Source organism: Populus euphratica, unplaced genomic scaffold (genome assembly GCF_000495115.2).
Source record: "Populus euphratica unplaced genomic scaffold, PopEup_1.0 scaffold30.1, whole genome shotgun sequence".
In the NCBI taxonomy this organism is placed as follows: Eukaryota; Viridiplantae; Streptophyta; class Magnoliopsida; order Malpighiales; family Salicaceae; genus Populus; species Populus euphratica.
The window spans coordinates 1,823,403-1,849,882 of NW_011499869.1; the positions used below are offsets into that span (position 1 = coordinate 1,823,403).

The 26,480-nt window shown below is 32.1% G+C and overlaps 2 protein-coding genes and 1 long non-coding RNA gene across 3 annotated transcripts; 2 read left to right on the forward strand and 1 right to left on the reverse strand.

The window, feature by feature from the left end:
* The first annotated feature begins 11,460 nt into the window (after window positions 1–11,460).
* On the forward strand, window positions 11,461–13,367 carry LOC105126934 (cytochrome P450 78A7-like). The gene is made up of 2 exons (XM_011027984.1): window positions 11,461–12,508; window positions 12,609–13,367. The coding sequence occupies exons 1-2, from the start codon at window positions 11,519–11,521 to the stop codon at window positions 13,221–13,223; spliced, it is 1,605 nt and encodes a 534-aa protein (XP_011026286.1). The 5' UTR covers window positions 11,461–11,518; the 3' UTR covers window positions 13,224–13,367.
* Window positions 13,368–16,709: 3,342 nt separating this feature from the next.
* Window positions 16,710–24,311, forward strand: LOC105126936 (uncharacterized aarF domain-containing protein kinase At1g71810, chloroplastic). The gene is given in 22 exon segments (XM_011027985.1): window positions 16,710–17,188; window positions 17,301–17,345; window positions 17,448–17,486; window positions 17,614–17,784; window positions 17,906–18,058; window positions 18,179–18,214; window positions 18,431–18,474; window positions 18,603–18,693; window positions 19,092–19,133; window positions 19,242–19,271; window positions 19,273–19,375; window positions 19,656–19,770; window positions 19,861–19,910; window positions 20,033–20,111; window positions 20,823–20,873; window positions 21,012–21,153; window positions 21,297–21,341; window positions 22,066–22,170; window positions 22,261–22,302; window positions 22,451–22,636; window positions 23,395–23,514; window positions 23,842–24,311. Coding segments are annotated over 22 exon segments (2,145 nt in total). The 5' UTR covers window positions 16,710–16,837; the 3' UTR covers window positions 23,947–24,311.
* Window positions 20,250–20,816, reverse strand: LOC105126935 (uncharacterized). Its single transcript, XR_842517.1, has 2 exons — window positions 20,603–20,816; window positions 20,250–20,527 (listed from the first exon to the last, which is right to left on the reverse strand). It is a non-coding gene; the product is annotated as an uncharacterized LOC105126935 (long non-coding RNA).
* Window positions 24,312–26,480: the final 2,169 nt, after the last annotated feature.

The window sequence follows — 26,480 nt, forward strand, 5'->3', positions numbered from 1 at the left end:
TATGGATGATCTAACATATACATATATGGATCAATGGAACACGTTTAAATCCAAGAAGTGTTTTAGCCTCGTTAGACCAGAATATTGGATTAAAAGAACAATTTTTACAGAAATTTTCAAAGGTTATTTTCTCAATAGTAACCATCGCGTTGCTACATAAGTAGTCAGATCTTTAAATATAAAAATCTCATCAAGCCCCTTGATTTTGGTAGTTTTGAGATTTTTCTCATGATTTTCAGATTCGACCGACTGGTTCTACTAACTATTACTAACCAGTTGACTGGCTGAGCTAAATGATAGTACACTTTCATTTTATCGAGCTTTAGAAGTGTGGTATTTATTAAATATCGTTATTATCAAATGTGATAATCATCTTGTTGAGTTTAAAAAAACAACTCTCATAACACAATTATGGGTTATTTCTCAAAAATTATTTTTTTCAAATTAAAAATAAAAAAATAAAATAAAGGTTAGTACCGCGAAGAAAGTAAGTCAAGGAATTAAGATGTAATTTTGAAGGAAATTTTAAGGCCTAATTGTATCCCATTATACCCAAAATAGAGAAAAAAAATACAAATTCAAGAATAAGTTAAATGATTATTGGATGATTTTACATAAAATTAAAGTACAAGGACATAGTTAAATTTTTAATAGGTTAATTTGATTTACACATGGGTGAAATTGAATTTTAATTATGTTTAAAATTAATTTAGGTCCAATTGAAGGATTTAATTCAGTGCAAGGACTTAATTATATTTTAAATAGGTCAAATTAATTTTATTTTGGGCTTAAATGGTGAAAAATTAAGTTTAGGTGCCTAATTTGAGCTTAATTGAGAATATTAAAATTTTAAAAGACCTAATTTAATTTTTATCAAGTTAATTAATTGAATTTAAGGACCAAATTACAAGACAATTGAAATTTTAGGGGTCCATTAGGGGTTAAATTAAAGAATTTTACAACCAAGGACTATTTTGCCACAAGGGACAAATTATGAGGACTTAATGATAAAAACTGGGGGTGAGATTAAAAAATTAAAAGTTTAATGGTCAATTAGGGGTTGCATAAATCTGAGACCAATGACCAAATTGCAAAAGACGCGTAAATCTGGAGTTGAAGTTAAAGTTTTGCAGGGACCTAATTGTATTAAATCAAAAGTTTATAATCAATTAAGAGTTCAATTGAAAGTAATTGAAAGATGAATGATTAAATTGAAAATCAGTAAAAATCTCTAATTCAATCCAAAACAGCGTTGTTTTGAATATATATATTTATAAAAGGGCCAGATAATGCATCGTCTGGTCACTGTTCATTGTCTTTCCCGATTCTACCTGAGAATGTTGCCCGCGTGACTAGTTTTCAAGTGCATTTAATGCTTCATTTCTCCATCAAATCTAACAAAACATGATACAAATGATCCCCTGCAATTTCTTTACAATCTTAACTGAACATTTCAGTTTGAATAGTAATGAGATGGTGCTGACACTAGCCTAAACAGGCCCCCTCAGGCAGTTTTTTCTACAGATTGAACAACTCACGATGCACACTTTGAACCATGGTTAAGATTCTTCCCAGCTGAATTAAGGACTGAAATGTTTTTTTTTTAGTGTGGACAAGTTTGCATTCTTCCACTGCCTATAAATAAAGGTGGATTTTATGGCCTGAAGAAGAAGAAAAATCAGAACCAAAGTTGGTCATAAACCAACCCTTCTGCCCTTGTTTCTATAGTTTTTTCTCTCTTTTTTTCTCCCTGTCATTGTAGCCACTAGCATCTTCTTCACCACCAACTCCACCATAGAAAGCCAACACAACTATCAACCAATCACCAAACTACCACCGCGACTCTTTATTTTTTTTTTATCCTTTCTCTCTCCTCTACAACTTTTTTTTCTTCCTCCCACAGCACATTCCAACCACTGTCACCTCAGTAGAAGCCTTTTGAGCCACCAACCCAACATCCTCAGCACGTCCAAGACCCCCAACCTACATCACCTCCTTCTTTGTCATTGAGGGCCTTGCATGCAGAATTCATTTCTGCATGCAGCGGCATAATAATTAACTTTTCCCACTTTAGGCCAAGAATGGATGGGCTGGATTTGACCCGACTGTCATTTCTAAAATTTTCAAAAATCATTTAAAAAAATTATGATTTTCTCAAATATTTTTTACTAGTTTTGCATAATATCAAGTTGTATATTACACTGTAAAATACAAATACAGATTAGTTTTGCATAATATCAAGCTGTATATTACACTGTAAAATACAAATACAGTATTAAAATACTCGGTTTTCTTTGAAATAATTAAAAAATATAAAAATACTTTAAATTAATTTTCTAAGATAAAAAAATATTTTCATGCATACAATCAAATTTTAAACATTTTCCATGTATTTTTTAATTAATAAAAATTGCATCTTTCTCATGTTTTGAAAAAAAATGGATATCATAATCAGATTATGATTATCTATTAAGGTTTGACCAGAATATAAAAAAATATTTTTTCTAATTTTTAGGTGCTGGATATAGACTTTAATATTTGTGGAGTGTAAAATTACATGATAAAGTACATACTCAAGTATTAAATATACAAGTTGTAAATAAATGTGTTGTTAAAATTCAGACTTTAAAACGGTTAAGATTTAACTCGATAAGGTAGAGACTTTCTTATGAAGAAAGATCTACTTTGAGCCTTAATAAAAACCAACGGATAGAAACCTGACTTGAAAAAAACAATCAAACAGTAATGTAGCTTACCCTATACAGGGTGCACTGAGGGTGATGTGTCTTCCCCTTGCATAATCATTTTTTTATTAAAACTCTTACAGACCATAGGTTCTTAGTGACTATACTAATAGGTAGCGACTCTTAAACATTAATCATAATTTTATGATTAAATCCAAAAAACATTTCTAATACAAAACACTTCATACAAGAGGCAAAACAAGAGTTTTCTGCCATAGCTAGACAACTTTGCGTCTCTCGCACCCCCGTGATAGCGACATTTAATAAACGTCGTATTTCTAAAGTGCGATAAGGTAAAAAGGTGTTATTTTATTAAAAAAAATTAAACAATATTATATTTTTAATTTTTTATATTTATTGTGCTAATTTGTTATTTTATCCAATTATTTTAGATATGTTAGCATTTATTTTAAATAAAAGAAATCAGTCTTTGAAGTCATGGATGAAAGTTAATTTGATACGTTGATGGTTGATTCATGAAATAAGAGTGGTGAGCATGTTTATGAATGTAGTTTTGGTTATTTTTTAAAGTATTTTTTATTTAAAAATATATTAAAATAATATTTTTTATTTTCAAAAAATTATTTTTAATATTAACATATTAAAATAATTTAAAAATATAAAAAATTTAAATTTAAATTAAAAAATTTAAATTTTTTAAAATTATTTTTAAAACGCAAAAAATAAAAAAGATTTATTTGTAGTTTTTGATGAATTTCGTGCCTCAGGAGCAGATGCCAATGTCTCGGATGCTTACAATATCAAAGGTCAGCCCGGCGATCAGTATCCATGCTCAAAATCAGGTACAGTGCCACTATAGCATTGCTGTACACTGGCTTCCTTTTCTCTGTTTTTTTATCAGTATCTCTTCTTGGTAAATAATAATTTAAATATACATCATCTAATAATTTAAATTATATATTATATTTTAATAATTAAATAATAACGAATTTAAATATATTATTTCATTATAATTAGTAAATCAAGCACACAGTCATGCAGAAATGCAGAAATAATAATAAATAATATCTCAATTCTATATTGGAAAAACAAATCACAGATGACATGAATCTTCAATTATTTTTCTAGATGAATTTTAATTGTGCTATTTTTAAAAAAATTCAACCATGCTACTTTAAAAAAAAAAAAAAAACTCTTATCCATTTAACTATTTAAATTTTATGTGTTTACACCTTGATTTGTTCAAAACCAAGAGCAGGGCTGCGGGGAGGGTTTGAAATTTTAGAAAATCCGTGGAAGGTTGAGCAAAGCTCAAAAAAATAATGTTAAGGTGAGGGACATGTTTAGGATATAGCATATAGTGGTTCGTGTGGATGTTGAATTGAAAGATTAGTTGTTATAAAAGCTTGAATCGGGTATTCGATGGGTGATTGGGTCGGTGGCTGCTGTGATCGAGAGATTAATTACTTATGTGTGTTTGGTTTTTTCAGTCCGGCTCGAATCAGATTTTTAATCTTAAAGATTTGTAATGAAAACTAAATTGAATGAAATTTCATAAGAAAATTTAACCATAATTCTTTCAAATCAGTTGATATAAATAATCCGAATAATTCGGCATACGAATCTCAAGGACAGGCATATGCGTCCTCGAATGCAGGATCCTCGGCTCCAAACTCCAAAGAGTGGAAAGCAAAGGACCTTTCTGTTTTCCTACAGTGCGTGTGTGAAGGCAGGAAGCGAGGTGGTGGCGTGTTGTGTTGGATTTGATATGGGCCCTTTTACGCTTGTCTGTGCTGCAAAATCTCCCATCTCAAAGATTTGCGTTCACGAGGCTCTACTCTACACCCACGTGTACACCCCACTGCCCCATGTTTGTTTTGCGTGATTCTCAAGTTTCCTATCTCAGAACCACGTAGATTTTTCACACTCTTTAGTGCTTTATTTCTTTCAGTCGACATAGCTAGTAGCTAGCTACCCTATGACCAAGCTAACTCCGAAAAGCTGCCGACCACGGACCATATCTGCCTTCATTATTCGTTCTTGATTAACTGCTTCAATTTATTGATTGCAGCGATAAACTTCCGCGACGATGAGCAACCTTTCCATTTCTTTTCCTTTTTCTTATATATATATATATAGATGGATGGATAAAGGAAAACGAGCCAGTTTTCTTGAATTAAAGCAGCTCACGCCTGTCGTACTTTGTTCCTAAAAAATTCTAATAGAATGTGAGAACCAAACTATTTTCAAGTTCAAGTACAGTGGATTCTTGCGCTGAATTGAATTAGCTTATATTTTAAGTCATTTGGTGATGGAAAGCTATCCCCTAAAGTTTTCTTGTAATCGCCTATGGCATGTGGGGTTGAATATTCTTTATTTCAGCAAATTTTTAAGTAACGAAGAAATAAATAAGCAACCTCCTTCCTAGAAGAATGTTATGCAAACATCCCAGCACGCAGAATCTCATATTAGGGTTCTTGACTAAATAAAAATAATACTAATAAGATAAAATGTTAATCTGAGATAAGGTTTAGTCCATCTATCCGAGCTTATCCCTCGGTGCCGTTGTGCATTCAAGGATCTAATCACTCCTACTTTGTGTAAAATATCATTTGCTACATGCTATCAAAGCGTGGGGCAAATCTTTGCGTGATTACCTCTAGGATCGGGGTAAATCTTTGCGTGATTACCTCTAGGATCGTATTCAATTAATGAATACGTAAGGTTGATTGACCTGAACTACAGGCATCAACAATGAACTCTGCGAATTATAAACTAACGCAACGCCCTAAGCTTTGTTAATCGTGGTGGTGCTATAATTATCATTAATATTAGTCTTTGATCTTCGAGTTTTATGGTGTTGAGAATACCGTGCTTTCTTGGATTGATGAAAACGAGGCCAATCAAGTTGATCGTGTTCTAGCTTTTCACATGACACACATTCGATCTTACGAGTGTATAGCTTTAGGATATTGAATAAGCACACGCATTGATGAAATTCGAAAACTATTGCGGCGTCCTTTATGTTTGTCTTAACAGCATCGCAAGTAAAGGACCACTTGCCACATATTGCATTCAAATCTCTAGGCACAGAGATCATGGAACTGGAACTTTCAGAGCAAATATGGACAATTATCAGAGACTAAGAGGATAAATTTGAGAATAAAATAAAAGAATGATTCATGGGATAAAAAATAATGCCAGGGAGAAAAATATAATCTCTGTAAAAAAAATTATAGGCTTTATGGCTAATCAAAGTTAGAAACTTTTCAAAGTTTGTAGGCTCAAACTTCTATGTAGTTCTTCTGCAGATTTCCATAAACCTAAGACTGAAATGAACTCGTGGCCAGTCTTATGATCACGCATGTATATTTAAAAAATCTTGTATACTGTCGCTTTTAATTCACCATCCTATATGAGGACTGAAAAGACCAGTCAAATTCAGGTTCTCTACATTTATTTCCTCCATTTCATAGTCCACACAAGATTTAAAAAACTGCTCCTGCACAGTTTTACAAAAATTTATCAGCTTGACTTAAAAATATTGCAGGGAATAGGATAGTCAAGGAAATACTGTAGTTTTAAAATACCGCAGTTGAGAACTGCGGTATTTTAAAAAATCTAAGCGCTAAATATTAATATTATATTTATTTTTTATTTTAAAAATATATTTATTTTTATTATTTTAAATTAATTTTTTATATTTTTAAATTATTTTGATGTATTAATATCAAAAATAATTTTTTAAAAATAAAAAATATTATTATAATTCATTTATAAAAAAATTTAAAAAATCAATCTTTTATCATTTTAAATCTCAATTGCAAACTCAAAACACTAACCCGATTGATATAAATTGATTTGCATTTAGAGTTAACGATAATTGCTTTGAGACTTGAGAAATAGTTAGAGTTTAGTAATGTTAAATGGTTCGAGTTTGGGGTGGTGTTTGTAAAACTACTGCAGTACCCAACTGTGGTGTTTTGAAAAACTCTAACCTTTTGATATTATAATGTTTTTAAGGGTGTAATCGTGGTTTATTTTTAGTTGAAGTATTTTTTATTTAAAAATATATTAAAATAATATTATATATATATTTTTAAAATTATTTTTAATATTAGTGTATTAAAATGATCTAAAAAACTAAAAACAAATTCAAATAAATAAAAAAATAAAATTTTTAAATTCATTTAAAAACACTTTTAAAATATATCCCTCATATTTTTTTAAAAATTTATAGAATGTGCCAATTTGCCGAAACTCTCTCACAAAAATAATGAATCAACGTCAAGTGTAAACCTTATTCTTCCAAGTTAAGGATGCAGGTTTGACTCCCGCTACCCAAATTCATTCGATCTCTAAAGAGAATTACTAATCCTTAGCTTTATGAAAAGTCCTTCATTAGTGGTTGTGAATGTCTGATTTTTCTCAATTTTTTTAACTTCCTGGCAAAACACCCAAGCTTCTTAATTTTTTCTTGTTTTCATCTCCCCAGTGTAGCACAAACTTTGAGTTTTCATGGTGAATTTATAAACTGCATAGATATATTTTTAGATTTAATTAGTTCGAGTATTAGGTCTAGGTTTATTAATTGAGTATAAAACTAACAAGTTCATATAATAGCATCCCACGATCCCACCCTCGAAAGATTAATCTTTTCTTCGCTTTCCAGTACCAAGAGTTTTCTGCAGCCTACAAGGGGTAGGATCACAAGTTCTAGGTTCTTGGTTAAAATATTTCTTCTTTTCCAGACGAGACTGCAAAAGTAAATACACGCCTTGCTGGAAGGTTTGTGAACTTTCAATTGTTGCTTTCTTTATTCACTAATTTCTAACAACGAACTATAATAATGCCTATAACACAGTCTAAAGCTGGTTACGCCAATCGTTTGCTGCCATAATAAGACCAACTTATTGAGCAGCCCTGTTTCTCTGCATTTGCTAGCTCGTAAATCCATGCAAAGGACGATGTATGAGACACTAAAATGCCTGATGACAATTTCATCAGTTGGAACGAAGACATTCACATTTCGACCGCATCAAGTAACAATGCTTGCAGTTTGAATTGTGCTAGAGTGCCAAAAGCATGCACTCCTGAGACCAGAGAAATGGCAAGCTTCGTGGTCTGCCATTCACATGAGGATTTACTTAATATCTTGCATGCGCAGTCTTATGATATGAAATTAAAAATGCTATAGTGGCTAAAGTTGCCTTCTCAACATGCACCTAACTGCATAAGGCAAAGCCTACTTTATCTCAAGCTAGTGGCATGCTACACTATTAACATATCCACTTAAAAAAACTTCATGAAATTATTTGTTGTTCTCTATCAAGAAGATAAGTCTACACTAATATATTTGAAAAGGTTTGACGATGAGATGGTCATGTGAAAAAGTTGTTTGAGCTGATATAATTAGAGATCTTAATAAGAGGGGTAAGGAAACTTATCTTATAGTGGAAACTTTATGCCTTACAAGATAAAAATTTGCTCAATATGAAACTAGGAATGAAAAATCATATACAGATGAAAGAGGTTGGTGTTTTATAATATGGACTTTTTTTATTTTACAAGGAAGACTAATATGAAGGACCTTCCAAACAAAATTATTTTTCCAGTAAAAAAGATAACTCGAGGAAGAATTATAAGTAAATAACCTATAGGCATTTGTTGTATCACAAGGATTTATTACTCCTTTAAATCAAAATGAGATAAATTATTTAAAGTTATTAGGGCAATTAAGGCAAACACCTAAACCTCTAAAACACGCTCCTCTTAAGAATCTCTCACATGCTTAGAACTTATATCACCTCAAGATGCATTATCTTTAATGGGAAGGAGTTTATTTTTAAAATAAAGATATTATCTTTGACATAATATCTATAGATCTTTAGTGAGGCTCCTAGACCTCATGAAATCTACAAGGATTGATCTTGGATCTCTCATCTCTCTAATATACTCTCAGAATGACATGACTCTTTAATAGGGATTTCAGCTCTCACAAAGTCTTTACGGATTGATTTTGGACTTACCCCTCTTTAGTGAAGTCTTGGATTGACACAACTTATCAATGAGGATCTTGAGCCTTATTATCTCTCACTCTTAAGTAAGACCACTCTTCAACAAGAGACTCTCATTCCTCGTGACAATATCAAAGAGGCCATATATATATCTGATGTGACTTCTTTTCAGTAAAGGACTTTCGAGCTTTATGATATTTGCTAGGGGGTTATATACCTCTCACACTCCAATGCGATCACTATTTAGTAAGGGTTTTTCACATCTTAGACCATCACTATAGAGGTTTTCCTCACTTTAATACAACCACTCTCTAGTAAAAGGTTCTCAAAACTCATGTCATTACAAAGAGGGTCACAGGCCTCCTGCTCTTTAATGATATACTTCACTAGTGGTGAGATATTAAGCCACACCATCACTAAAAAGACTATAGACTTTCCTCTATAGTGTGATATCTCTTTCGTACGGGTTTTTAAATCTCAAACCATCGATTGAGAGGTTATAAACCTCCCTTTCATGTGTGATATAAAATCAATATGAAGTTTCTAAGCCTCTTACTATCATAGGGAGCGACCCTTAAGGGGTTATTTAGATTCATCCTTATCCCTCTTTCTAAGCCTTTTATAATTTTTTTAAGTATAGATTTACCCTCATTAGGTTTACTTAGCCAATTAGAAAGTCTTTCAAGTGTAAGTTTCTTCTTCTTGGGTTCCTCAACCTTTTAAAATATTTTTTAACTATAGGTTCACTCTTAATGAGTTATCTCAGTCTCTTAAAATATCTTATAAATATAGACTTGTCTTTCTTTAGTTCCCCTAATCATTTATAAATTCTTCTCAGTATACGCTCACCCTTCCTCGATTTTCTCGACTATTTAGAAATTTTTCTAAATACAAGCTCTTTGTCTTTGAGACTTTTTTTACCTCTAAGAAAAATTCTCTATGTATGAGTTCCTTCTTGATCTTTAGAAATTTTTTTAAACATGATGCACATCCCTGCACAAGAGCTTTCCAGTAACTCACCCCAAAGTTTCCTCCCATCTTCTTATATGAAGCAAACTCGATAAACTCATCATGTCAGACATTTTTACAAGTTTTTACATATAAATACCACAAAAGCTTAAGAGGTTACTAATAAACCCAAATATAAAAAGTCTAAACCCCTTTAAAAGCCTAAATACTTAAAAAACATAGGCTCATACGATATGTCTGGGCCTAACTACCAACAGGCTCATCCTTTAAAATGAGCCCACAATATTAGGCTTAATCCTTTGAACAAGCTTAAAAAAAACAAACTCATACGGCATTTGGGCCTTACAACTACAGGTCCAAGCAACACTAGGTGTTGGGTGCACGTCGAGCCCACCTCAAGCATCCCTAACTCTAAAAGTTAGGCATGCTATGCTGTATCTTATGTGTTGGGCATTGCAAGTCCGACCAGGGTGTTAAGTATACACCTTTGTATCCTTATAGGCTCGAGAATGCACCTGCACCTACCATGCTTTAGCCTAAATAGCACCCCCGAGCCTTTTTTTCACCCCAAACAAGCTCAAGTAACTCACTTGAGCACAACATTATCTTAATAAGATGACTATTTAGCTTTTTTCTCCACAAAATAACAATACTTATTAGCTATAAATATTTTATAAATTCAATAATTTCAAGGTTCATAATCTTTTTATTCTTAGTTTTTTTAGCATACATAGTTTTAAAGTCTGAATCTCTAAAATATTATTGTATTTTCTATTTTTACAATGTTATACACTTAAATATCTGAAAGTTCTCACATCCATCAAAAAGAGCTTTTATAAGTATTAGCTGTCAATTATCTCAGCTTACCAAACACCAGCTACTAACTACCTTTATTTATTAATTACCAACCCCTTTAGCTTTTTACATGAAACTATCATATACTTTAATTAAAGAGAACAAATTAGATTACTAAAACTAAATAATCAACCTATTATTTAACAACAAAAACATTATTATTAAGCAACTTGAATGTTGGAACAACGTCACTCCTAAAACTTTGAGAGTTTCTCATATATAAGAGTATTACATCCATTAAAAGAAATTTTTAAATGTATTAATTGTTAATTATCTCCGCTTACCAAATACTATTTACTAGCTACCTTGATTTACTGGTTATCAACCCCTTAAGCTTTTTACATGAAACTAATAGACATCTTAATCAAAAATAAATAAATTAAACTACTGAAACTAAATAATCAATCTATTACTCAACAACAGAAAACTCATTATTAAACAGATTGAATTTTAAAACATTGTCGCTCCCGTAACTCTTAAATTTATTTCACTAAAAAAAGCTATAAAGTACAACTGTTAAGCTAGTCAAATCAAATTTTCATGGAGAAGTAAAAAAAAGGGGGTGATATACACTTGAATATTGATCAAACAATTATATAAGAAAATATCATTTTATGTATCTATATTAGAAATCATAATCGTTTCTGCTCCTCTCGATAACCAAAAGGTCTTTCTTTCCTATGATCTTGTTTATAATTTGAGTATCTTTAAATTGAAATAGAATGATATAATCTCATATAACTGGTTGATTTACAATCTGTCGTGTGAGTAAGCTCACGATTTTTGGATAGCGATATTTGATAAGGTAGCTTAATCATGGAAGCTTTAATTAACTGCTCCAAAAAAAAAAAATCAACACATTCCTATTTAAACCAACCCTGCTGGCCTTTATCCACACATTCCTCAATAGCGTCTCTCCTTCATACATACAGACCTTTTCTCTTTTCCTCTCATCTTTCTGTTTTTCTGGCAATGGAATTGGTTCCCTCTTCTGTCGACTCCAGCTGGTGGATGTTTGCACTCCCTGCAATGTTACAAACCAAAAACTTGTCAAACCCTCTAATCTTGCTCTTTGTCTTGACATCTTTCTTGGTCATTACCTTACTAACTTCGGCTTTCTCAACTGGTGGCCTAGCATGGAAAAATGGCAGGAACCATAAGGGTAGCGTCTCCATCCCTGGTCCAAGAGGCGTACCCTTCTTTGGAAGCCTATTCAGCTTAAGCCGCGGCTTGGCCCATCGCACCCTCTCTTGCATGGCGTCGAGCCAAGCCGCTACTCAGCTCATGGCTTTCAGCTTAGGCTCCACACCAGCCATTGTGACATCGGACCCTCAAATTGCTCGTGAAATCTTGACCTCTCCTCACTTCGCTGACCGTCCCATCAAGCTATCGGCTAAAAGCCTCATGTTTAGCCGAGCCATTGGTTTTGCGCCAAATGGGCCTTATTGGCGTCTCATGAGAAGAATTGCATCAACTCACTTATTCGCACCAAGGCGCATCGCGGCTCATGAGCCATGGCGCCAGCTTGATTGTGCTACAATGTTGAGCGGCATTTATGATGATCAATCCCTCCATGGAGTTGTTTATTTGCGTAAACATCTCCGAAATGCTTCTCTTAATAACATTATGGGTACTGTTTTTGGCAAAAGATATGAGTTAATGCAATTTAATGAGGAGGCTAAAGAATTGCAAGAACTTGTTGTTGAAGGGTTTGAACTCTTGGGTGCTTTTAATTGGTCTGATTATCTGCCGTGGCTGAGTTACTTTTATGACCCTTTTCGCATCAAAGAACGTTGTTGTCAACTTGTTCCACGAGTCAAGAAACTGGTTAAGCAAATCATTGAAGAGCATAGAATTAAGAAGCCAAAAAATGTCTTTGATAATGCTGATTTCGTAGATGTTTTGCTTTCTTTGGAGGGTGAGGAGAAACTTGAAGAGGATGATATGGTTGCTGTTTTATGGGTTAGTATGTCTGGACTAATTCTTCTTTAATTTTTAATGCTGCTGCTTTTTTCAAGCGTTCTGTGCTTATTGTGTTATCGGTTTACTTCGTAATGTGCAGGAAATGATATTTCGTGGCACCGATACTACTGCACTTTTGGCCGAGTGGGTCATGGCAGAGTTGGTTTTGAACCCGGAGATTCAAGCCAAACTTAGCAAGGAGCTGAAATTGGTTGTTGGAAGCAGGAGTGTCACGGATGCTGACGTAGCTGAATTACCATACCTTCAGGCTGTGATCAAGGAAACCCTACGTGTACATCCTCCTGGGCCCCTCCTCTCATGGGCACGGTTGTCCACTTCAGATGTACACCTCAGCAATGGCATGGTGGTCCCCGTCAACACAACTGCAATGGTCAACATGTGGGCCATAACCCATGACCCAAGAGTATGGGAGGATGCCTTGGTGTTTAAGCCAGAAAGATTCATGGAGAGTCACGGTGGTGCTGACGTGGATGTGAGAGGAGGTGACCTCAGGCTTGCACCATTTGGGGCTGGACGTAGGGTTTGTCCTGGTAAGAACCTAGGGCTCGTGACAGTGAGCCTTTGGGTGGCTAAGTTGGTGCACCATTTCGAGTGGGTTCAGGACACGCATAACCCAGTTGACCTAAGTGAAATGCTGAAACTTTCTTGTGAAATGAAGAACCCTCTCTCTGCTGTGGCTATTCCAAGAAATTAACGGTGTTCGACTTTTCTAGGGTTTGGGTTTGATCTGAGGACTTGAATTTAAAATTTCCAGTACGTACTTTAGTGTGTGCTTCTCGTTTGCTAAAGTATTATGATCAGATATAATTCTAAATTAAGAATGACGGTAATTGAGGGAGGGATCATGTGTTTATGACTGTACGTATATCTATGAAATCGGGTTGTTAGTACGTTAAAGTTAAAGTGTCCCTGAGATGACATTTATTGTTGTTATACGTGTTGTTTGTAACTCTGTCATCCTTTATAATAGTTACTCTATGTTTTATTATTATGTCTTTGGTTGTTGGTTAATTAGTTAATTTGGTCATGAGTTCCACTTTCTACTTCTCAAGTGTATACGTGTCACGTGTGCTTGTGTAAATAGGAAAAGAAAAGGAGAATATTTGTGTTTGTTTGCAGGAGAGTATTTATGTATATGTTTCAAAGGAGTTTCTTGCACGCTTGCCTAAACACCGAACCTATTTTTTTCTTTTCAATTTTTACCATATTTTTTTGTTTCTTTTAGTCCTTTGATTTCTATTTCCCTTTCTACTGAACCCTTCTGAAGTCTAATTACTGTTAATTTTAAATTAAGGTTGATATTTAGAAATCATAACATTATAGTACTCTTTTTGGGACATTTCAAAAGAATCAATCAAATCATACATACATATATGTTAATATTACATGGGAATATTATAATTAAATTCTTAAATATATAAGACATGCTTTTAAGTTTAATACTGAGAAAGGTCAAATTATTTATGATATCTGTATGTTTTATTTTAAACAAACGTACATGAGAGTATAAAAATTTAATTTTCATAATGTATGTGTGTCATTTATATGTAAAAAAATAAAGAAAAAAATAGTTAACAAGCATGTTTTAACAAGCTTTAAACCTATTGAATTTAACTGAGAATTTTAAAATTGCATTTAGATTATTTTTTTCCTGAAGGCACCGTGCATCTACTGTCAAAATGCTAATTAAACAAAGTTATGGATTATATGTCCAAAATGCATTAGAGCACCTCCAATCCAGGTCTTAAATAGAAGGCTAAAAATAAAAAAAAGTTATATTATAGCTTTTATTTTACTTGTTTTTATATTCAAGAGGAAAGCTAAACAAAAAGTTATTTTAGGATTTTTTAATACAAAAATACTATTCCTACACATCTTAAAAAATTCTAAAACACATTAATTACATTGTTTTTTTTATTTGTTTTTTTCTTCTTTGATATCTTTTTAAAAATCTATATTTTTTTTAGTTTGTTTTTAATAAAATTATTCTAATTTCATGATCAATACTATGGGTTTGATAAATTCACCAAGATTGACTCGAGTTTTTTAATTAAATTATTTTTAATTTTATCATTTAATATTAGATTGCTTAAGAATCATTCGGGTTATTTTTAGATCTTTTAAGTCAACCAGGTCATATTAAATTATTAAAATAGTTGTATATCAGGTATATTAAAATACAAATAGCTTTTCTAAATGATTTTTTACCATTCATCGAAGTGCATGTAAACAAAAAAACACCTATATTTACACTATTTAAAACACATATTACAAATTTGGGTTTTTAAATAGCATTTTCATCAAAGATCTCTTCGGCCTATTTGGAATTGGGATAGTAGTTATAGTTTAAGGTGTTTTTCACTTAAAAATATATTAAGATGATATTTTTTTAGTTTTTAAAAATTATTTTTAATATAACAAACTATCCAAAAACACTAAAAAAAATTAATTTTAAATAAAAAAATTAAAATTTTAAAAATACAGGATGAATGACATTTTCAAATGGCCGTAGCAACGCACAGTATGCTTTCCAATGATGACATTATAAATTTGCGGTCCATTAATTCCAAAATATTATCAAACTCTCCAACATCAAGCCCAGCAGGCTTTTCGAACAAAATATGCATCTTCTGAGCTGCCGCCCATCCGATGTGGAGGGTGGTCGGGAGAGATGGAGAGGTAGAGATATATGACACCGGCGGGGTTGACATCAGCCTTTGCAACATTCAAACTTTATCCATTACCCATGAGATAATATAACTATCCAGAAAAATTTGACTAGAAGAGTTAGGTTGGTATCTATAACTTCGAGTGAAATTGTCGCCCCTGTGCAACACCTCTTTTAGATAATGGAGACTTAGTTTTTAACTAATAATTAATGATAAACAGCTTGAATTAATAAAAAAGTATAGATGGAGTAGCCAAAACATTGTGAAGCCGGACTAAAATTATCATTCATTGTTGTAATGTATTACCCTTTTTCTCAGGGGGGCAAAAAAAAAGCTCGTCAGTCAAGGGTTATTTGGCCCTTTCCGATAACTCATCAGTAATCAAGAATTACATTAAGGGTACATTTGATTTTTTCATGTTTTTAAGAATAATAAAATAAATTAATTATTTTTTAAATTAAAAAATTTAAATTATTAGTGAAAGACATTTTAGTATTTTTATTCTTTAAAAATACAGTAAAAAGACATTTTTCGTCGCTGAATCAAGAAATAATAAAGCATGAGTCTAAGGCTTTTTATTCTTTCACACATGTTTTTTGGTTAATTCTTTAACCATCAATATCAATTTGATTCTTTTAGATTAATTAATTAGTATTTAAATATAAAAAATTATTGGCAAGCATTTTACACCCTCGTATAATTTAAACACTATAAACACTATATGGTAAGACGTCTTATAATAACAAAAAATATATTGTTTTATGATGTTATTAGAAATATCATTATGTTTTTTTAAGTAAATTAGATATTAGTAAAGATTGGCTGATTTATTGTTTGTTTTTTCTTTTTCCCTCAAAAATTACAAGTCGATTCTCTTTTAATTTTGGTGTTTTAATTTCAATTTTTTTTCTTTTGATTTCTATATTGTTTTCTTTGATTTTAGTATAAAATTTTAATTTATTTTCAATTTAGTTCTTCAATTCTAATTTATTATTTTTTTTAATTTGATTTTTATTATTTCAATTTCTACTTTTTTCTCTTTTGCTTCTTTATAAAACTTTTACTAGTTTTCAATTTTATCATTCAATCTAAGTATAATGTATTTTTTTCTAATTTGATTTTTATTATTTTTAATTTTTATTATTATAGTTATTTTTCTTTTCAATTTAACTCCTAATAAAAAAATTGTGATTACCCTTTAGTTTATTTTCTATTTTATTTTTACCCTTATTATTTTAATTATCATTTTTATTTTAAATCTTTTATGTATTTAATTTTTTTTCTAATTTCATCTAAAACACATAAAAAATACCTATATATTTATTTATTACTACAAAAGAAAATTATCCGGCCGTGTCATACATCTTTTTTTTTTTCAATAATGAAAAAAACACTCACAGCAGACGTGCAATTGAGAGAGATAAATCGCATCACAAACCACGAAGAAAAAACACATTATAACAAACCACAATAAAATCGTGACCTTGGATAACAAACAAACAAGACGTTCCTCCCATTTGGCACTCTCCTAACCAGAATATAAAGAAAACCTATACATGGATAACAAAAGAGACGTTACCTGCCCGTGCTCTCCCTCTCCCACCTATTCACACTCTTCAACCAGAAACTGCAAAAGAAAATGTTACTATATTCTTCGCCGTCTCTTAATTCCTTTCTCTTTAACTCGAATTCCGACTCCAATTTCTTATCGAAAAATCACAAATCGCTAAAATCCGTTCCTCAAACACTGCGAGTTGTTAACAACAACGATGTGGACGCGTTTACGGAGAAGTCCGGTTACTTGTTCAAGCTTAGTAGCAGCGAAGCAGATTCTTTAAATGATTACGATCTTAAAAAGATCGCTGCGATTTATAAGAGAAAACCGTTCATTTTGCTTCGCAGATTGTTTCAAATCGGTTCCACTTTTGGCAGGTGGTTGGCGGCTCGTTACATTGATAGTATTACTGAGAAATCTGATCTGATGTTCAAGGTTTTTGATTAAATCATACTTATTCTTATATTTATTCTAATTTTATTATATTGCGTGCTTATTTTTTATTTTATTTATTTTTGCTGCTGCTGTTGTTGCTGGTGGCTTGCAGATTAGAGCTGCAGAGCTTCGACAAATTTTGCTTGAACTTGGACCTGTGTGGTTTCTGCGCTTCTTCTTCTATTTTTTCCTCTTATTAAAATTTATGTTACGATTATTTTCTAAAAAAATAAGTTGTGTTTGTTATTTCTGTGTTCAGGCTTACATAAAAATTGCTCAGGCTGTTTCGTCTCGACCTGTAAGTTGTTTTAATTCATACATACTAATTAGTTATGATATTATTTTTTTCAATACAGTTGAAGAAAAAGAAAAGGCAGAAAAGTTATCAATTGGCAAGAATTTGAATTAGCATAAATTTGCTGTAGGATTTGATACCACCATCATATCTGGATGAACTATCACTGTTGCAAGATAGAATAGCTCCATTTTCTACAGAAGTTGCTTTAAATACAGTAGAACAGGAACTTGGATCACCAATAGACATGATTTTCTCTGAGATTTCGCCGGAGCCTACAGCTGCCGCATCCCTTGGACAGGTTTGTGATTTATTGTACGGTGTGGGGATTTTTTTTTTTTTTGCAACTGTTAGTTTACTGAAAATGTTCACTACTATTGCTCTTATCTCTCTCTCTCTGTCATTGTGGTGCACAAACAAAGGTCTACCAAGCAAGGCTTCGTAGTAATGGACAAGTTGTTGCTGTTAAGGTTCAGAGGCCAGGCGTACAAGCTGCTATTTCCCTAGACATTCTAATATTGCATTTTGTGGCAGGAGTGGTAAAGAAAGCAGGAAGATTTAATTCTGATCTTCAGGTCCTACTTTTTTTCATGCTAAAAGAGGATAAAGTTTTGTATTCAATATGTCCTGTTGAAATACTGGTCTTTTTATGAATTCATCTGCAAGTGACTAAGGAATGTGAGTTTGATTTGCAGGCAGTTGTTGATGAGTGGGCATCGAGTCTTTTTCGAGTATGTTTGGATCTCTTTATGCGTAGTTGTGAAGAACTCGTACTTCTGACCGCATATTTTGTTTTGATTTCCTTTTACAATGCTGTTTGATTATTGGGAAAGCTATACATTTCCTTTGTTAACAAAACTTGCATTATTTATATCTCAATTATACTTTTGCTTGAGGAATATTCTTAGAGATTCATATTGAATACAGGCAAATCACATTGAATGCAGGAGATGGACTATATTAAAGAAGCAAAAAATGGACTGAAGTTTAGGTAAGCGAACAATAACAATAAAATCTGGAATACATTTGTATATTTTTGTTTTCTTTATTTTTGTTGTCTAAAATGCTCCATCACATCTAGTTACACACTAACAACGATTATGCTATATGCTTAAACAGAAAGCTGTATGGTGGTATAGAAGATGTCGTGGTTCCATATATGTATTTGGAGAACACAACTCGTAGGGTCCTTGTAATGGAATGGGTTGAGGTACTTAACATGTTCGTTGCTGTCATTTGTTCATCTTTATGAATCTCATGCCAAACTCTAGGAAGAAGGGTGTCAAATCACCAAATAACGATGTAGCATTGTGTTTGCTTTGCAATCAAGAGATGGATTCAATTGGAATTAACTTTAACATATTGTTATTTCCCTCATTCCTTAAATGGAATGAAGTAATGAAAATTTTAACCCAGTAGTTGTTGCAATTAGGGGTCTCATTCCTATACAACTCCTTATAATTTTGTTTCCAGTAAACTCCTCCAAAAGATCAAGTTACCAGTAGAACTCTTTCTTTTTTAAGATGCTCTATATACCATCATGTATTTTTTACATGCAAGAGATTTTCTCATGTTTCTTCTTCTCCTTTTCTTTTGTGCTCTTTGTAGGGGAAAAAGTTGTCTGAAGTGAAGGATCTTTACTTGGTTGAGGTGATATATAAGAAACTGAGAGCAGCCTGTCTTTCTTGAACAATTCATCTGTATGACATTTATTATTTGCCTAGTGGCTGAGTTGAATGACTTTCCTTTGCTGACTAGGTGGGAGTTTACTGCTCGTTTAATCAGCTTCTGGAGCACGGTTTCTATCATGCCTCTGGAGCACGGTTTCTATCATGCCGATCCACATCCTGGAAACCTTCTTCGAACATACAATGGGAAATTAGCTTATATTGGTATTGTTTTAAAGTTGAAATGCTATGGCATGTGACTTCAGCCTTTTTCTCTTATTAATCAAGGATAAAATTTCACGAAAACCTTCAATCTGAACCTCATCCTGGCTACATTATGCGAAATTCTGAACTATATATCATCTTGCCTCTTGGTCAGCACTGTCTGTTCTTATTATCATTTGTTTTTGTTGGATATTTGTTCAAACTTCTATGCCCAATCATTTTGCTTGCATTCCTGGAACTGCACGGCTTAAAATTAACTTTCAGTATATCTTGCAACCAGATTTTGGTATGATGGGTGAATTTAAACAAGAATTCCGTGATGGATTTATTGAAGCTTGTCTTCATCTTGTAAACCGTGATTTTGATGCGCTGGCCAAGGATTTTGTCACACTTGGGTATTTTTTCCATCTCCTTTCTGCCAACAGCTAATGAGCTTGTTCTCATTGTTGTTGTTATTTACAAGTTTGAATTACGCATGCTAGCAGATTTCTTCCGCAAACTTCAGATAAGGAGGCGGTTACAAAAGCTTTAACAGGTACCTTTTATTATGTCTGCATTGGCCTTGGTTTCCTAGTAATTCCTATTATTATGTCTCCAAAACAAATGTCTACAAAAGCTTTAAATTGTCCTGACATCATTTATAATGTTTGTGTATAGATGTTTTCCAAAAGGCTGTTGCTAAAGGAGTCAGCAATATAAGTTTTGGAGACCTTTTGGGAAATTTGGGAGCTACCATGTGAGCATCTTGAGTGCACCTATGTTTGCAGGATATATGCTTTATGAATGTTAAACAGTGAGTGGACCATGTTATTGAGAGAAACACTAATGTGGTTCAACATATATTTTATCGGTTTCTTTTCTTTTCCTTTTTTTCCTTAGAAACCAATACTTTGGCTGGGAATTGTTAAATAAATGTACTCAGGAAGTTGGTTATTTTGCAATTGCCAAATTAAAATGCTTAATCTGGCAAATTAAAGAAAGGAAGAAAATGCATACCCTATAAGGCATTATGATGCTAAGAGTAGACATCACAAAATGGTTTTTGTAGCATTTATACATGCTACCTTTGTTGTCGATATGCTGCCACCATGTTACAACTTTACATGTATTTTTTCTCCTTGTAGTTGGATTTCTTGAGATTTCCGAGTTTATGTAATGCCGCATGCCTCTGATGATTGTTTATTTCACTTGTTTACTCATTGGATTTCTTGAGATTTCCAAGTTTATGTAATGCTGCGTGCCTCTGATGATTGTTTATTTCACTTGTTTACTCATCTAGACCTGAATTGAATTGATAAATTCTCTACAAATTTTGTTTGTAAAATCTCAACAATGATACAGTGACTGAACCAGAAACATAAAATCGTATCTGTATGTTACGTATATTGATAACTATATTATTTTAAGTTTTCTTTGAGTTTGAATTTTTTTTTTTTTTTATTCACAGGTACAAGCTCAAATTTCAAATTCCTTCATATTTTTCTCTTGTTATCCGGAGGTAGTCATGCTTTTCTTTGCTACTTTAACTGACATATTTCACTGTGCATTATTTTCCATTGTTCAAGATTGTTGATTTCTCTTTTTGTTTAATATCTATATTGCCTACTTAAAATCTTTGATCTTTTTTGGCCTTTAGTCTTGCAGTTTTGGAAGGCATTGCTATCAGTTTTAATCCAAATTACAAAGTTTTGGGTAGCACATATCCGTGGATTGCTAGAAAAGTACTGACGGATAGCTCACCAAAGTTGAGGTCATCTTTGCAAGCTCTTCTTTATGAGGTGGCTGTAATAAGTAATTTATATTTTTGGATTTGCAAGTTTTATCCTGTGTTTTATTTCATTCTTTTCCTTTATCAAGCTGTTGGTGTATATACTTGATATTGAAATATATTAATTTCTGCTTCTAACCATTTTCTTTGCAGAAAGGTGTTTTCAGAATTGATCGTCTAGAGTTGCTGCTTTCAGAGGTGAGATTATCCATTTTTCTCTTCACCTCATTAATAACATCACAGGAACTTTTTCTAGGTTGATTTGAAATATAACTACCAAGTTGAGAAGTTTAGATTTGAACCCCTTCAACTGTCAAGACTTTTTGCGATGGGATTCCAGCCATTGTTTTACCATTGCGGTTATAATACAAATTGAAAATGGAGGTGTCCAAATTAAAGCGGTTCATTTGAATGAGGGTTGTAATCCAAATTGACCCATAGCTAACATGATGTAAGTTGATATGTACCATTAACTTCATTCCGCTCGCTTTAGTTGTATTCAGCATGATTTTCATTGCCAAATGGGCACTGGTTTTGCAGAAGAAAAATGTTGTCATCTCACTCTCTGTTACAACAAAGCTATTAATGGTTTCAGGTTGTAATACTCCCTATTTGTCCTACCTTGGTTTCGTGGCCTTGGGAAATTTTTTTCAACAAATTGGCTGCTGTTTATTATGCTATTATAATAGATCACTGAAACTCAGAATTTTCTTTGGTGGCTACCAGATCCCTCGTTTCAGCAATCACGCTTTGGGAACTTAGCATTTTTTGTTTTATTTAATATTTTAATCTCGTTGGTGATAGTAAATGTGCATATCCAGCTAAACATCACAATAAATCTTTTTGTATCTTTAATCTCTCTCTTCTGATATTTTATTTTCATAAAATTAATGTGCTCATAATTTTAAACAAATTCTGGCAGTCCCTTCGCGCCAGAACAGAGAAGGCCTTGGTTAAAAGCCAATTAGAGGACAATGACTCCAAAGTGGCTGTCAAGCAAATCCTTTCCTTCATGTTAACAGAGAAGGTCTCTCTCCCTCACCCCCCCCCCCCCCCCCCCCAAACCGAGGTGTTTAATTTTAATGTATTTTAAATCTTTGATTGGATGTATTGGTAGGGTGCCTTTGTGAGGGAAATACTCCTTCAAGAAATTGCCAAGGCAAGTGTTCTGGTTTTGTTCATGTCATGTCTATGGTTAGTGACTGTGAGTCGTAGTTGTCAAAATTATCTGCAATAATAAATGTTATGTTCTATTGCTCTCTTTGCTTTTCTAGATTTTAAATTGCTTTTTTTAAAAATGTGTGCAGGGTTTGGATGCATTTGGGCTAGCAACTCTTGATTATTTAACTTATATGGCTAGCACAAGCATTCCTTTTCCTTTTGCTGCTTCCTCTTCCTCTTCAATGACTAAAGAAGACATGATGAACTTGAGAACCTTCCGCCGGCTTATGTTACTCCTTTCAGGTTTCCAAAAGAATGGAGGCTCACCTGTGGTAAGATCTTGCGCTTATTTTGTTAGAAAGGGTTCGGTACACTCATTTTCTGAACAAGGGAAAGTAAGAAATGTGCCTAAGCTATTCTTTTGGATGTGGTTTTGTTAAGTCCAACCATCCGCCATAAATCAAAATTTTTAGAATAGAATAGTATATGAATTATTGGATGCAAATCCTCCTCTTATTATGAATGCTCACTTGAATGCATATATGTATTTGATTGGAAGGCTATTTAAAATTGATGTTTGACTTGTTATCACTAAAAACACTCTTTTCATAGTCATCCACCACCAAGCTCAAGGAAATTACATCTTCTGCATTGTGACTCATGAGTGTTCTGCAGGAAACTGTAGAACCTGCTTCGTGATTTAATCTGACTGGGTACATTGTGGCTTTTTAGATGTGTTTAAAGTAGGTGATATTGCCATGTAGGGGTAGATTAGCTATATAAAAGGATAGTGAAATTCTTTGAATGGAGCTTTTACTTGCATTTGATGCTAAAATTAACTAGAAGACGACACCCATTCTTCCACTATTGTCTCTCATCTCTCTTGTAAGGATATTTTGAAGGAAGAAAAAAGAAGAAGTTCAATGTATCAACTATTTCTTCTTCTTTTTCTGAGAAAACATGTCGATGTTGAATATCACGCTTTCAATGTGTGAAAGTAGCGTCTTCCACAGGGCAATAATTTTAACATTTCTATTTTGGCTTATAATCTATTCTACCTTGTGCTGTAGCATATGTTACTATCTTGTAGGAAGTGGAAAGGACCGTCCCATCCAAGAATCAAAACATGCACTCGGAGGAAGCATCACTTATCTTTTATCAATTTCCATCAGTTGAGGTGATTCTGCCCATCCTTTCTGTTATCCCTGAGGTAAGCTCTGATCTATTCATACATAGATACAACGTGCATGCCCAAAGACGCGAAGGCAAATATTAATAATGGCAGACACGTAAATTACCACACACAATCACTGAGAATTGTTTGAAATTGGGTTATACTTTAATAAGATTATCGAGATTAAATTGTTAGACCTGAAACAATTTGTTTCTCGCATAGATGAGGGCTTATTAGAGAAGACTTTCTTTTGAAATCCAAAGTTATATGCCAGTTATATTGTGGCATCTGAAGGTTTTTTTTTGGGATAAAAGAAATTAAATATCTGTTATACTGACTAAACTTGTTAAAAACACGTGGCAGCTTCCACCAGAATTGCAACAGCAGTTACTTCTCTTGCCGGCTGATCTGGCTGGAAGGTTGATTTCCCGTGTCGCTGCCAGGACCATCAGAAGGGTGTTTCTTTGATTTCAATTTAATCAAGGGAAAGCGTGAGGAGATATCCGTATGTTTTTCTTGGCTCTGACTACGTCCACAGAAAATTAAACCACACAAAAAAAACTTACGAGATAGAAGATGGCTGATATTCTTTTTTTTTTTTTTTATTCTTGAAAACATTGTTCCTGTCAGATCCTGCCTGCTATTGACTCACACACTACCTGAAAATTGGGTAAAATTTTAGCACTGTTGCATTCTTTTTATAAAGGAGAAAAAAGTCAGAAAATGTTCTAAAATCTTTGAATCTGAATCGGAAAGCCAAATCTAGTTACACACGTGAGATTTTGAAATGCAGGAACCCTCCATGTAAAAAGGCATTCTGTACAGTTTTTTTTTTTTTTTTTCTTGGAATTCACCAGTTCGTTTCGTTATATTTCCAAGTCCGATGGTGAAAGCTTGACGTTGGTGTTGCCTTGACATCTAAGTGTGACAACAGAATATAGAGTAATACTTAATTTTTTGAATAGCTGGAATCCAAGCAAAATGAAGCAGATGAAAAATACACATGCATCAATGTTTTTGAAAAAAAAAATATTTATTTTTCTTCTTTGTTTTAAACTATTTTTTATATATTTTTAAATTATTTGAATATACTAATTTTAAAAATAATTTTTTAAAATAAAAATATATATTATTTTGATATTTTTTAAATAAAAAATATTTTAAAATGTAGCCATAATAACTCGGATTTGTAGTTAAGATTAGTAATTCCTATTTATAATATTTCCCTTTTCTTTTATTTTTTTGAAATTTATTAAGCGGAAACCTTAAAAACCTAGAATCTAAGGAAACACAGATCTTCGCTCCCCACCATTCCCGTCCAAACCTCTGGTTTTTACAGTAAGAGAAGGATAAGAGTCTAGACATATCTTCGATATCCTCTTCCGCTTGTGAACAGTAGACGTAGCTTCTTCAATCTCCTCGGATTAGGAGATGAGAATGTATATAAATATACACCCACACCCACACCCACACTGGATATTTTGACTCACAGGCTGTAATGTTTTTTTAATAAAAAAAACCAGTTAAAACAGGTTATTTTAATATTTGTTTCACATAAAAATCTTAGAATATAAATAATTTTTTTATCAAAGCATCAAATGAAATAAATTGATAACCATTAATATAAATAAGCAAAATAAAAAAGTTTTTAACAATAATTAAAATAGAAACCAGAAAAAATAAGAAATTAATGTAGATTAAAATATTTAATCTTGTAAAATAAGATATTTACTTATTTATACCAATCAAATTTTGTTTATTAAAATCAATAAAAGATAATACAAATAGAAATAGAAACATATAAAATTGAGTAAATAAAATAATAAATATTATGCAAGATTGAATATATCAAAAATATTATTTCAAAATAAGTATTTTTTTTTATAAAATAAAGCTTATATGTAGAAAAAATCAATACAAAATTAAACATAGTACAAAATATTTATAAAAAAAAAACTATTCAAAAAAAGCCTGGAAATCTCATTAACTAGGTTATGATAGTGAGATAAATTGATAAAAAAAAATTGAAGACAACTACAAAGCCAATATTTTAAAAAAACAAATATAGAATGATGGAACTATAAAAGAAAATAAAAAAATCCTAAACCATATCAACTCTTAAAACTTATGATTTGTGTCATTAGATTAGATGCATGACAAATAAAAAAACCTCAATTTCGAACAAACCAAACGCTAAATAATAAAACTAGAGGAAAATCTATAAAATAAAAAATTATAATTAAAAGAATAAGGTTGAGAATTAAAATTTTAGAAAAAATTAGGGGGCATAAAAAAACTAACATTAGAGTGTTAAATTGAAAAAAAAAACTTTAACAAAAGATAAAAGAAATCAAAAAAATAAGGATTAAATTGAAAAAAAATATAACATAAACTTTGATTTAAGGACAAAATTGAAAACAATAAAATTTTAACAAAAGAGCTAGAGAAATAAATTAGAAATCAAAAAAATAAAAATAAAAATAAAAATGATAATACATGACAAATTGCAATTTAATGATGAAATTGAAATGATCAAAAAAAATTTTAAAAGGATCAAAGACTAAAATATGCAATAAAAACTATAATGATCAAGATTGAGAAACTAATAAAAAAAAACCGATGCACACTTTTACTAGTGGGGGAGAGAGAGAAACAAGGAAAAAAAATACAATTATCAACAATAAACCATTCATCAAATACCACCACATATAATACCATAAAAAAAATAATTAAAACGGTGTTTTTTATAACATAATAAGATAACATATTTTGCTATAGAAATACACCACAAGCAACATCCCAAAAACATGAATGTACTAATACAGCATCATTTAAGCTCCAGGAGATATGCTTTTTAATTTAAAAATTAATTAATAGTGCAAAACATCTAAAACACCTCTAGTTATTCCTGCATTTAACAAAAAAAACTCATGTTAAAAGACAAAAACATCACTAGCTCTTTCTTTATTTTTTTTTCCCAATTGAAAGGGCAGAAAGACTCT

Coding starts and splice junctions, on each gene's coding strand:
- LOC105126934 (XM_011027984.1), top strand. CDS start 11,519: ATGGAATTGGTTCCCTCTTCTGTCGACTCCAGCTGGTGGATGTTTGCA. Junction 12,509..12,608: donor ATATGGTTGCTGTTTTATGG/GTTAGTATGTCT, acceptor CGTAATGTGCAG/GAAATGATATTTCGTGGCAC.